Source organism: Rissa tridactyla, chromosome 6 (genome assembly GCF_028500815.1).
Source record: "Rissa tridactyla isolate bRisTri1 chromosome 6, bRisTri1.patW.cur.20221130, whole genome shotgun sequence".
NCBI classification, from domain to species: Eukaryota; Metazoa; Chordata; class Aves; order Charadriiformes; family Laridae; genus Rissa; species Rissa tridactyla.
In genome coordinates, this window is record NC_071471.1 from 24,442,221 (window position 1) to 24,454,555 (window position 12,335).

At 37.5% G+C, this 12,335-nt stretch overlaps 1 protein-coding gene across 14 annotated transcripts in view; it reads right to left on the minus strand.

Annotated features, from left to right (window-relative positions):
- XRN1 (5'-3' exoribonuclease 1) overlaps positions 1-11,723 on the minus strand; it is a 43,432-nt gene extending 31,709 nt beyond the window's left edge. For all 14 annotated transcript variants that reach the window (XR_008466871.1, XR_008466870.1, XR_008466868.1 and 11 more), the window contains exons 1-13: positions 11,567-11,723; positions 8,608-8,840; positions 7,193-7,290; positions 6,734-6,843; positions 6,531-6,641; positions 6,207-6,289; positions 4,266-4,353; positions 3,972-4,140; positions 3,695-3,762; positions 2,906-3,040; positions 1,468-1,534; positions 561-666; positions 135-224 (exon numbers count right to left, since the gene is read on the minus strand). Coding sequence is in view for 6 of the 14 variants with exons in the window: in XM_054204466.1 (XP_054060441.1) it covers positions 135-224; positions 561-666; positions 1,468-1,534; positions 2,906-3,040; positions 3,695-3,762; positions 3,972-4,140; positions 4,266-4,353; positions 6,207-6,289; positions 6,531-6,641; positions 6,734-6,843; positions 7,193-7,290; positions 8,608-8,840; positions 11,567-11,641 (1,433 nt within the window). In the remaining 8 variants the exon portion in view is untranslated. The remainder of the gene's footprint in view (positions 1-134; positions 225-560; positions 667-1,467; positions 1,535-2,905; positions 3,041-3,694; positions 3,763-3,971; positions 4,141-4,265; positions 4,354-6,206; positions 6,290-6,530; positions 6,642-6,733; positions 6,844-7,192; positions 7,291-8,607; positions 8,841-11,566) is intronic.
- Positions 11,724-12,335: the final 612 nt, after the last annotated feature.

The window sequence follows — 12,335 nt, forward strand, 5'->3', positions numbered from 1 at the left end:
TTACTTGACTTAATTATAGCACAGCAGTGTCCATAGATCAGAAACAAACAGAAGTATATTAAATATTCCTAGGATAGATAAGGTGAAATATTGCTCGATCTTTAAGTAATTTCTCATTTGACAATTTTTCTTACCAGCTCCATGACTGAACTCCGTGGTAATAATAATGCAAAATCCATTGTATTGCCTGGACATAACATTCAGCTTGATCAGCCAAGAAGTCACTTAAAAGGAAAAGGAAAGACACTTGTTAGTTACTTAGCACCTTGTACACAGGAATGAAAACAGAGCATTCTGGGAACCTAAAACGACCACGGTTTTCTAGATTCATTTAATACTAATGGAGTTTTTCTCTCTGGTTCTCATACACTTGTTACAGAAAACTTGACTGGCAGCTCTTCTTGCATTAGCCAAAAGCATCACTGCTGCAGTACACTGCCATGTGTTCTCTGCTTTTGACATGGATGAATATTCTGTCTTGTATTAGACATATGCAAAGACTTGTCTCTGGTGTTTAAAAAAAGGAAAGAAAAAAAAAGGAAGAAAGAGCATACACTTACTCAGAAACTACTTCTACACCCATTTTAGTCATGTAGTAAGTTCTTTTGTATTGCCTGAACTCAGTTTCAAATAGATCATCATCTTCTGGTTCGTCTTCCAACACAGCTGAAAAGTAGTCATGAGGAGAGAAAAAAAAAAGAAAAAAAAAAGGATTAACATTCACTTCTCAACTACAATAAGGTTTGAAGACATTCAGTTTTGAATTAATGCCTCACCCTTATTCCTCAATTCACTATTATAGGTGCTCATACCTTCCCTACACTGAAAGTAACACGAAACAATCAAACAAAATCTTTACCCAGATAAATTCTCGAACTCTTTTTTTCCTTTAAAGACAGGCAACCCATTTTGTAGCCCAATTACAGGAACAGAGAGGAGAATATAAGCCATCAGACAATAATTTAAGAAAATGTTAAAGTATATTTTAAAATTTATTCTTCTTTCAGCAACATCATCTTATATCATTTTTACATAACATTTATACATTTTTGATATTAAATTTCAAAACATAAGAAAAAGACATTTCCTACAAGCAGAATGAGTTTAAAAACATAACACAATCAAAACCCACAAAGCCATATAAAAATCTGTTAATTTGTTCCCACCTATATACTAAAATACCTAGGCATACATAACATAATGTTGTTGAAAATTTGGTCATTCATCCCTTTAATTCATCATGGAAATACCGGTTGGGTAAGAAGCACTTCATAAGCTCTCGCCTCACTCCCTCTCGCCATAAGCCAGCAATGTGCAGTTCCATTTCCCAATAGTTGACTACGTAACTCTTTCATTTAGATTAAGGTCATTTCTGACATGAAATTCTTACAGATCTTCCACATCTATACCCAAATTAACAGTTTTTTCTGTTATATATATATATATGGAAAAATTATTTGCACTTACTTTTAGGGGTCACAACTTCACCTTCATTTTTTTCTAAAGCAGCCAAACATATAGAATTTTCCTGAGCCTATTAATTTAATATTTGAGATAAAGTAAAAATACAGAATAATATGCACATACCTCATTCACAACCATATAATCTGCAACTCAAAATGCTATGATCAAGATGCATAAATATTATTATTATTATTTAGTATAAAATGGACTATGTTTCCTTCTCCTGTAATAGCCTAAGGAAAATTATTTTATCCATACAGATCAGACACAGGAGCAGTCTCAAATAAAATCTCAACTACCTCTAAGAAATATCTTAATATTTGTTTTCCAAAATACAACTATTTCCAAAACTTTGCAGCACACATATAGGCATTTTTACCTACATCATGCATTGGGCTACAGCGACAGTATACAATCAAATTTTTACTCAGTACATTTTTAAGATTTCAAATTACTTTTCTGGGAAGTAAGGATACAAGAAATTGTGTTTTAGAGAGTCAAACAAGACAAACATTCACTTCATGCTCCCACTACACACTGTGTTTTGCGTACAGCACTGAGTAGGTCTCAATAAGCACGATCATTGGCCCTCTTCCCCTGTACCTGAGATATGCAAGCTCCTGACTGTCACTGCCATTCAAAGGATCAGTCAAGATGGCTAGCTAATACTATACAGCTCCTCCAAACTTCTGTGGCAAATAAGAAAACAACCACAAATAAAGCATACCTTACTAAAGGAAGAGCTAACATCTTGCTCTTACAACCCACAAACTGCACTAAAGAACAGGATTACGATATACAGTGACAGACTAAACTTTAAGGAATTTCCTGCTGCTAGTCTATACTCTGCTGAAGTCATATATTGAAGGACAGCCAACGGAGGTCATCATGGGGAACATGACAGTGGGGCACACTCAAGATACAGAAAAAGGTGCTGTCCTTATTAATTAGTTATATCTAGAATTGCAAGTTTAATAACCAATCTGAGATAGTTCACACCAATGACATTGCTATTTATCTAGTTATTGTCAAATGGTCGGCTGATACCAAGACAGGCATGAATGATCTATCAGTGTAGCTGAAATATATAAAACTTCCATCAGGCTATGCACTGAAAAGCAAAATTATAAAGCACAGCAAATTTGACCATAACTCACCCAGAAGTAAGTTTTGCTGCTGTTCAGGAACAGATAAATTAAAACATTAAGGTACAGCTTTACAAGATTTCAAAAGTCATGAGAACCTGACCTTGACTTAACCATTTTATCACTCACAACCAGCAATGCACACAGGCAATTCCTCAAATGTTACATTTTACTACATTTTCTGATCACAAAAAAACTCAAAATAGGTTTATGCCATTTAATTTGTCTAAAATCAAATTATTGATTTGCCAAAAGTAACATGCAATTTTGGAAATAAGAGCACATAAAAAACTAACCTTTTGTTTCTTTTGTTTATTTTTTCTGGCTTCCTCTGCTGCAATACCAGCTGCCTCGTTGAGGTATTTATTGCCTACTTTACTTTCAAACCATTTTAGGTCTACAAAGACTTCACTGAAGTGTTCACGATCAAACTGTGCAGAAAGATTAAAGTAAGTTTAGAATTATTTGAGGGGTGCCAAATTTATAGTGGTAAATTAAATGTGTCTTTTTAGTAGGTGCATTAGATAACATCTAGAGTCATTCTTACATAAACATTTTGCCCTAGAGTTACAACTAAACTAATAGATGAATATTAAAAATGTTTTTTCTTAGCAATATACAACATATACCCAAGCCATATTATGTTTTCTTTCAGTAAAGAGTTCTTTACTTCCACACTTCACTAACAACTCTAGTAGCAGTAGAAGTACATAAGGTCTGGGTAATGAGTCTTGCACCATGCACCCAACGCTTTCATAGTTCTACCCAAGAATCAGAAGACTGGGCTGAAACAAGGACAGCAGATGAACTTCCTTTTTCAAGTTCAGCAGAAGGCTGAGACCATTTCTATATGGCCTATACCTATCAAATAATTCAATCTTTTTCCTCCTATGTTAGGATAACATCAGACAACAACTGATTGGAACCCCTCAGTTAAATGATAAAACAGCTGGCTGAACCACTTATAAAACACAGTCATTTAACAGTTCATTGAAACTACAGCACGGTGTATTTTAGGGCACTATACTGAGGTTATATTCAATAGACTATACTGTTCTGTAGAGAGTAATTTTGAAGTTACTTACATCTGACAATCTTGTAAGATATTTTTCAAAGCGTTTTAAATTCAGATGCCCATTTTCATTTATGTAACCTATTGGAAAAATAAAGTATGTTTTTTTAAAATTAACAATTAAAAAGTTTAAATTTGAGTACCACATAGATAATAGAACACAATCTCGCTGGCTGTCTAAAGAAAGTGTAATAAATGCTAAACATTCCAACACAGCTGAAAAGGTCAATAAATATTAACTCAGGAATATTAATGTTTCTACTTTGCACAACTAAACTTAGTGCTCTTACCTCCCAGTTCTGGCAAGATGGCCATATATGTTCTATAAAGTAGCGGCAGTGCATCATGATTAATGTGTAAATGAGGTAGATGAGGAATAAAATCATTTCCTACAAGGAAACCCATTAAGATCCAATCATCTATTATCCTCTCAATATCATATTCAAAAGAAATCTTGTCCTGGGGGGGGAGAAAAAAAAAAGGAAAACAAAAACAAAAAACCCCACAGGAGCATAATTTTTATTATCGTGTTTGCATAAAAAGACCTCACACATTTTTTCAATCACAGATCCATTAGAACTTACTTTTACTGGTGAAAATTCATAATCAATATATTCTCTCATCAGCGATAAGTGCAGTAAATGAAATGTGGTTTCCTCTGGTGCACATGCTCTGTAAATTATTCAAAACGTTAATTTAATTATTTATAATCACACTTTCAACATGAATATTTAATAAGTCCAAGGTTACCTAAAACCAGGTAATCTTACTAGGACTATATGTTCATAGAAGAAATAATGTATAAACATTTCTTTGAATCTATTTTAGGATTCATCTGGTTTGAGTCTATAAAATTTTGCAGTAGAATCTTCTAAACAGATGCGACTGCACTGTATGAAAAACAGCTAGCTTAGAGAAAGCAGGGCTTTCCATGTTGTATTAACTATTTCCTAAGTAATTATCCCATTGTCCAAAAAATGGACAACCTAACCTAACTTTGCACCAAATCCAATATATTTTAAGGTATTTTAGAACTAGTCTGAGTACGTACAAAGTACACAGATTCATGTCTAAACTGTCTGGGTTACATTTGCAGTCATCTGAAATGCTTCTCGTAAGAAAAGAATATGCTCAACTTGAAAATATGCTCCATATACATTACTTAGTGGCTTCAGCATTTAGTACTACAGCACCAAAAACTGACAACATGCTGGTTTTTTATGGGATAAATATGTCAACATATATTCTGCCTTCTTTTCCTCTCTTCACTAAAACTACTTAGTACCTAAGCCAACATTACACCAAAATCAGTTAATACCTACACCAAAAGATTAATGAGCTAAGACTGATGTATTTTAAATTCTTAAAGGACTATTTCGCCTTGTAGACGCTGTAACTAGCTGGGACCACCTCCAATGACAAACCAGCATAAACACCCGTCTATTCACACATACACAGTAGATTTTGGCCAAAATCTACTAGAGGAAGATCTGTGTGATACACAAGCATATATGAAGACTACCAAGACAAACTCTGAGCTACACTTGGCTGCACAGAACTTCAGACCCAATTCTGTCCCTTTTTAAATGTAATTTTCATATTGGTATTAAAGAACTTTGGCAAATGCAGGTTGATGCTCTAATACTCTGGAGACATTCTGCCCCTTATTCTTCATTGCACTGGACTTGAAGATCTGGATAAAACAAATAATTTCTCTCCATCAAGAGACTGCTGACAGATATTAATTTGCATGTATTTTTAGCATTTTCAATTTTCCAACTGTAAGTATTAATAAAAGTGACAATATTGACAGAAGGCAATTCCTGCAACTTCCAGAAGTAAATTCCTGTAATGAGCAATATTATCCAGAAATTACAACAGGAGCCAAATATGGAACAATGCTGGGGGGTGTGTGTGTGGAAATGACCCCCTGCCTTTTGATTTAATACTTTATTTAATTAACTCCTCAAAAAGTTATCACACCTTTATTTTCTATTATTTTTTTAGAAAGGGAAACCCAACATTTTTCTTTGATTAGACTTGAGGTCATTTAAAAACATTACAATGTTACATGCCAACACTATCAACTGAATGAGTATTAGTGAGAAGTCGACTGTGGGAGACTATGAAAAGAATACTTATTTCTGATGTTTATCTTACTGTACTCGCACAAAACCTTAGAGATATAAATAAATTTTAAACAGCCAGTATCTGCATAAGACAATTACGGAAAGAATGTCAGTACAGATAATATGAAGAAAGAAGCATGACATACCAAAGCCCTAAGGATAATTTTTTTTTTAATGAGCTGCCCTGACAGCATACTTTTTCTCATGTAAACAAATTCAAATGCACAATTTAACAAGCTGGTTTCTCTAATTTCATGTATTTTCCAACACAAAACTAAACTAAGACTTCATTTAGTATGCAATCAATAAAAAAAACCCAACCTGTTTTAGTCACTTGGTACCTTTTGGACTTAATTTCATCATATATAAAATAAGAGCAAAGTTAAATCAGTTCACCTTTGAGATTTTTTACCACCAAATCTGACTTCTTCTCTTAAGAGCGCAAAGTGTGCCTCATGACTTGTTAATCCCAGCATAATCTATTACAAAGAGATATTAGAAAGGTCTTACTTCATTATTTTTTTTTTAAACTGTTACTCAAGATTTGAGCAGTATAAAGAAATTTTGCAGTTCTGCTTCATTACAAATTCAAAAGTTTGAAGGAATACAAAATTACATGCTTATTTAATAACATTTTAGAACCCTATGTGTTTAGGAAGACAATGAAAATATACACACTTTATAAACCCCCGTTGTTTGTATTATTTTAATTGCACATACCAAGTCAGCATCTAAGCCATAGAGACAGTGTCTTGTGTTTGGATCATGATGGGGCTTTGCTTTTTCTGATCTGATGAACTCCATAATTTTATGCTCACCTTCCCCTGGAGTCTGCACAAAAAACCCCCCCCAAATTAATCAATAAATATTTTTCTATAAAATAAAAGTTTATTTAAAATAAAATACTAACAAAATACAATGACCTCATGGCCTGATAAGTAGACTGTTACTCCTTGCCAGGATTTGTCTGTGGAAATCTTCATATTTACAAAATATTTAAGATGTTCGTGCAATCTGGCCATGAATTCAGTTCCTGAAAACAGAAATCTAAGTTAAACACAAATCTTTCTACTAGTCACTCAAAATTCCATTTACATATCAAAAGTACTAATGAAAAAAACAACAAAGAAAAATTCTGTAAGATATCAAGGGGATAACTGTTATTTCCCCAAGAGGTTTCATTTTTTCCATAGCAATCTAAAGAAACTTTTAAAACGAGACAGTATTCCAACCTTACTAAAACTTCTGTTTTCAACTTACTTGAGCCTTTATCAATTCTATCCTCTAATTTAAAAAAATGCTTTAGGATGGGAAAATTACCAAAATATAGAATCAAAACAAGACACCTAAACACTTAAAATTTAAATAACTAATTATCTTACCTGGTGTAATACAGTTGGAGTCAAATCTGGCTTCTGTAGGGAGCGTTTCTCCCTTTTCTAATGCCTTTTTTATTTTGTCCTCTGCCTCTTTTGCTGATCTAAAACAAAACAGGGTTGGAGAGAGGCAGTAGAGAAAGAATCATCTTATTCAAATGTTAATATTTAAGTATAGCTTTACTGACAAAATACATAGAGCTGCTTTTCTAAAGAGTTGTGTTTTTTTTTAAAAAAAAAAAAAAAAAGACGGGAAGGAGAAATTTAACTCCTGAATAGAGTTTGAACTTATTTCTGATAAAACTGGAAGGCTTAAAAATACCTTTTTTCCCCCTAGTAATGATGATAAGTAGTCATTACTTGGATATAGTTAATATTTAGATTACCAAGATGATCATTCAACGGCTAATCACAATGAAAGCAAATCAATGTTGAAACAGCAGAAATACTCGGTATCCAAGCATCTGAAAATACCACCCCAGAACAATAATGGTAACGTAGTTAAAGTAGCAAGTTTGGAATACCGTGAGGGTAGGAGGGGTGAACTAACAATTTATCATCACTAGTAATGGAGAAACAAACAAACATCATCCTATCCTTTCTTGGACAAGGATTTCACTTTTGAACCAGAAAAAGAGAAGCCACCAATGTCTTAGATTTTTTGTCCGCCTCTCAATTCTACTGCAATTTTCTATTTAGAACTCTTTCCTAATCTCTTCTTCTTCTCAACCTCCTTTTTTCTTTAAAAAAACCCAACAACCAAAAACCAAACCCACAAAAACCCCAGTAGCTTGAAAATATTTTCTCTTGCCCCTTTCTCCCAGTTTGCTTCTGTCACATTTCACTCACCATCCCTGCACTGTCTGACCACTGGCTTTCTTTCCTTAGAGCAGACTTCAAAAAAACCATATCTCCCAAAACATTAATATAATTCTTAACACTGTGAAATCTACTTGCAGCTCTGTATTTGGGCTAGCTTGCTAACTAGTATCAACAGGAAACCAGAGTTTCATTAGAAATTTAATTTCTTCTATCACTGTCAAAGAACATTCCATTACAGTTACCAAACAGGTGTACCTAGAATTAGCACTCACAAATACCAAAGACACTCATGGGTTATGAAGCCATTGGAGACATCAGTAAGAGCTCCACTGCAGATTTATTTCACAGATAATTTCATACAAAAAAAGCTACCTGTGCCCCCAAGTCCCACATGCACAGAGAAAGATTTCAGTAACAAGCAAACTCTCCTTTTTGGAATCATGATTTTATGTATTAACATTTTACAGGTAGTTACCCTCATTTAGCTAAAAATTAAAGCTACTGTCAAAGTATATTTTACTTTTCATGGCATACACTTAAGTAAATGTTTTTTAAAGTGTTTACTATCTTAAAGACAGAGCAAGAACAAATATTCTCACCTAAAACGTCTCCCACGCTGCTGATTCATTTTTGCTCTTGGAGCTACTCCATCAACTGCCATGAAGAAAACCTTCCTTGGTTTAATAATACGAAACAGTACTTCCAAATAGTGAAAAATATCAGCAAAAATCTTATCTTCTGAGATTCTGAAGTGAACATCATCATCGTTTGGATGTGAACACTGATGTATAATGCCATTCATGTCCAGGTATAAGTTGTCAAATTCTGGAATCTATAAAAGCCACAGTTAGTACCAATTTGGTGACAGCTGAAGCAATGCAATCACTGCCCAAGGCACGGCTGAGACTAATGAAGTCCAGAAACAAGCTGAGGTGGGAAGAACTCCCTGGAACCTACTCTTGCCAATGGGCTAAGAATATCTTGACTGGTTACAGATTTGTCTGCACCTGCAATCCATTATGATGATTTTTCCAGCGAAGAAAGTCAGCTGAACAGATTCCTATCCTATCCTGACTGTTTCTGGTACTTCAGGACTTCTGTTCCCCATGCTCGGCCAATCTTCTATGTTGTATGAGGGAAAAGCAAATAAAAATCACACTTTTCAGGATGAGATAATTTTATTTCTTTTATAACCCCACACATGTCACTGATTCAATCTTGCATAGCTGCACTATAAATAATAAAGACTACAAAACCAAGTATGTAGTTGTCAACTGTATTTCAAAAGCAAAGCCAGCTAAAGAAGCTTTAGGGCTCTCCCCATGTTAACCAGTTCCTACCATAACCACTGTACGCTGCCTCTTCAGCTACGTTAAGAACCACCTGCGGGCACAGAGAGTGGCAATTATCACCAAAAGCAGTAGAGTTATCAATGATAACAACAAGTTCTTTCCAACGCTTTCCAAATGTATTTTTTTTTTCCTCTATCTAGTTCTCAGTTCTTCTAACAGCCTTATCTGCAGCAGTCCAACTTTCTTTTAAAGGAATAAACCCTCCTCCGAATGTACATAAGCAACATATAGAGCACAAACTCTGTTAAACATACGAAGCAAAGGGGCTGTTATCTATCTTTTTGTTGCCAAAAACTACCAAACATGCACGAGAGCAATTTGCAGTAAACCGGCTATTCTTTAATCCACTAATATGACTGTTCATAAAAATGCTCTTGCCATTACAACTGGAAAAAGGCACTGCTAACTTTTTGTGATTTTCTGTAGTATTTCTACTGACATATCTTTACATAATTTTGAAAGGTGTGTTGCTGGACTTGCATTTATCACCCAGATGTAAGAGAAACACAACTCTGTTTCAGAAAGATGAATGATAAAGAGAAGAAACATGAGGCAGGATTGGGAAGGATCTCCAGTCACCTGCAATACTTAGTCTTCTCTTGTGCATATTGATTTTCAGTACAGTTAAATTCAGTAAGCAAACTGCTCTCAACATGCTCAAACACCACATCATCCACACAGGCACCAACTTTCAGGTAAGAAAAGAGCAGGGCATTGCACAGACAGTATTCTAAAGAGATGAAAACTAAAGCTTTTATATGAAAGCAACATAAATACGGAAAACAGATGACCTTTTAAGAAGCACAGCTATAGTATGATTTAAAAATAATGATGTGTTTTACATAGGGATTGCCTTTTATTCCGAGTAGTTTTTTTCTGCATTAGCAAACAAAAATTCCAACGTAGATACTAATATGTGTCAGTCTGTACATTCAAGTGGTCTGGCAGAGAAAAGAACAGGAATACATGCTACTGTTGAAGCTCAATATCAAGATAACAATCTAGACATTTTCTTTTTTCTTTTATATAGAGTAAGTATTCCACATAAGCTAATAACATCATCTAGTCTTCAGAAAGACATATCAGAGAATGACACTAGCATACGAGGTTGAGCTGTGCTTTCCGTTTATCTTAAGAGCCTTTTTCAGAAAGCATCATAGATGCTACCCCTGGTTGAAGCAGACACATACCAACTCCCTCAGCTGCCATAGTTCACCATTCTTCAGCAGAACTTCAGCTGCCACCAATTTCAGGGAGCAGCCCAGGCTTTTAACAAAACAGCTAAAAAGCCAGCATACACTACTGCTGCCCTGCTGCACCAACAATATAAGACGCTGTTGTGAAATCCAACAAGTCATAAGCAAAGACCTAAGCTTTGAAACTAAAAGGAAGGGTTAAAACATCCAGGTTTGGAATCATTTGAGCAGAGCATCTTAGATACACTGAGGCAATAGCTATTTCATCTTTTAAAATAATATCTGTTTAGGAAAAATACGTTAACACTCAAACACGCCTTCAATCATCACTGAATTCATCTCAGAACATCCTTATTCAGACTACAAAACCACATCCATAACACCAGCTGAAAATGATAACAAAAAGCTAAGAGCTTGCGACTAACAGGTGCCAAACATGACTTCTCTGAAAACAAGACTTTTTTTGCCTGACAGTTAAAAGCGTTATTTGCAGCTTTCGTTTTCCAGGCTTTAACTTACTTCTCTTTTTTGCTATCAATACAAACTGTCCGACACGCACTACAAGGAGGAGCCGCAGCAGAGCTGTAAAACCTGTCCCTCGTCATTACTGTGCCATTCCTCGTCAGCACCAGCAACTTTTCCCGAGCCCGGTAAGGAAGCAGCTCGGTCCGTCCGCTCCCCGCGGGGGGTGCAGGGTGCCGGGGGAGTACTGGGGAGCTCCAGCCGGGCCGGGGAAAGGAGAAGGAGAAGCGAGAGCCCGGCCGTGGGGAGCCGGACACCGGGCTTTCCGGGGGGCTCCGAAAGCCTCGCTCGCTCCCCACCGACCGCACACCACCATCCCCCAGTCTTCCACCGCTTCCAGCTGCGGGTCTCTGTGGGCGAGACGGCCTCGGCTCCGGCCCGACCCCGCAAGCCCACTCGGGGACCAGGCCCGCTCCGAGACGCCAGTCTGGACCCCCCCGTCCGGGGACGGGCCCTTGGCAGGCAGCGGCGCCCCACTCCCAGCTCACCTGATGCTCCTTCAGCACCTGGCTGAGGCAGGGGTACCGCTCCGAGATCCACCGGTAGAACTTGGGGACCCCCATGGCCACCGTCCCTCGCCGCCCTCACAGCGCCGCCGGACCCAAACAACAGCGGGCCGCGCTCCGCCTCCCTTCCGGCGCGCGCGCTGACAGCCGGGCCGCCCGCGTCATCGAGCGCCGCGCAGAGCGCCCCGCGCCGACCATAGAGAGCGGCGGCGCGGGGCGGGCCCGGCGGCCTCGGGCCTAACCGGTGCCTGGGCCGCCCGGAGCGCTAGCCCCTGAAGCGTGGCCGCTCACCCCTGTTCCGGCCAGGCGCAGCTCCCGTGACGCGCCTCGGTGCCCTCGGCCGGGCCGGCTGCGGGCAGCGGATCTGGGTAACTGCCTTGGCGATATCTGGCGCAGCAGCTGCCGGTGAGGCTCTGTGCTGTGTAAGGGGAGAGCCTGCAAAAGGGACCGCCGCAACAGGAAAGAGCATAGCAGGTTCCAGAGACCTCACTTGGGAAAAGCTTCAGATTTATGACACTGACAACACTTTTGGAACATTACCTGGTAGTTTCCCAGAGAAACAAAACCACTATAACCACTTGTAAACCTATATTACATTTACTCTGCAAAGTGTCTGGATTTCAGCTGAACTAAAACTTGTCTCATGACACAGCGTCACTGTGACCAAAAACTAATGGGATTGTTTGTCTTCAACTGCAGAAACATAAAAATACTGTACAAAAATTCTAATGATATCCTATTGTAGGGTAAA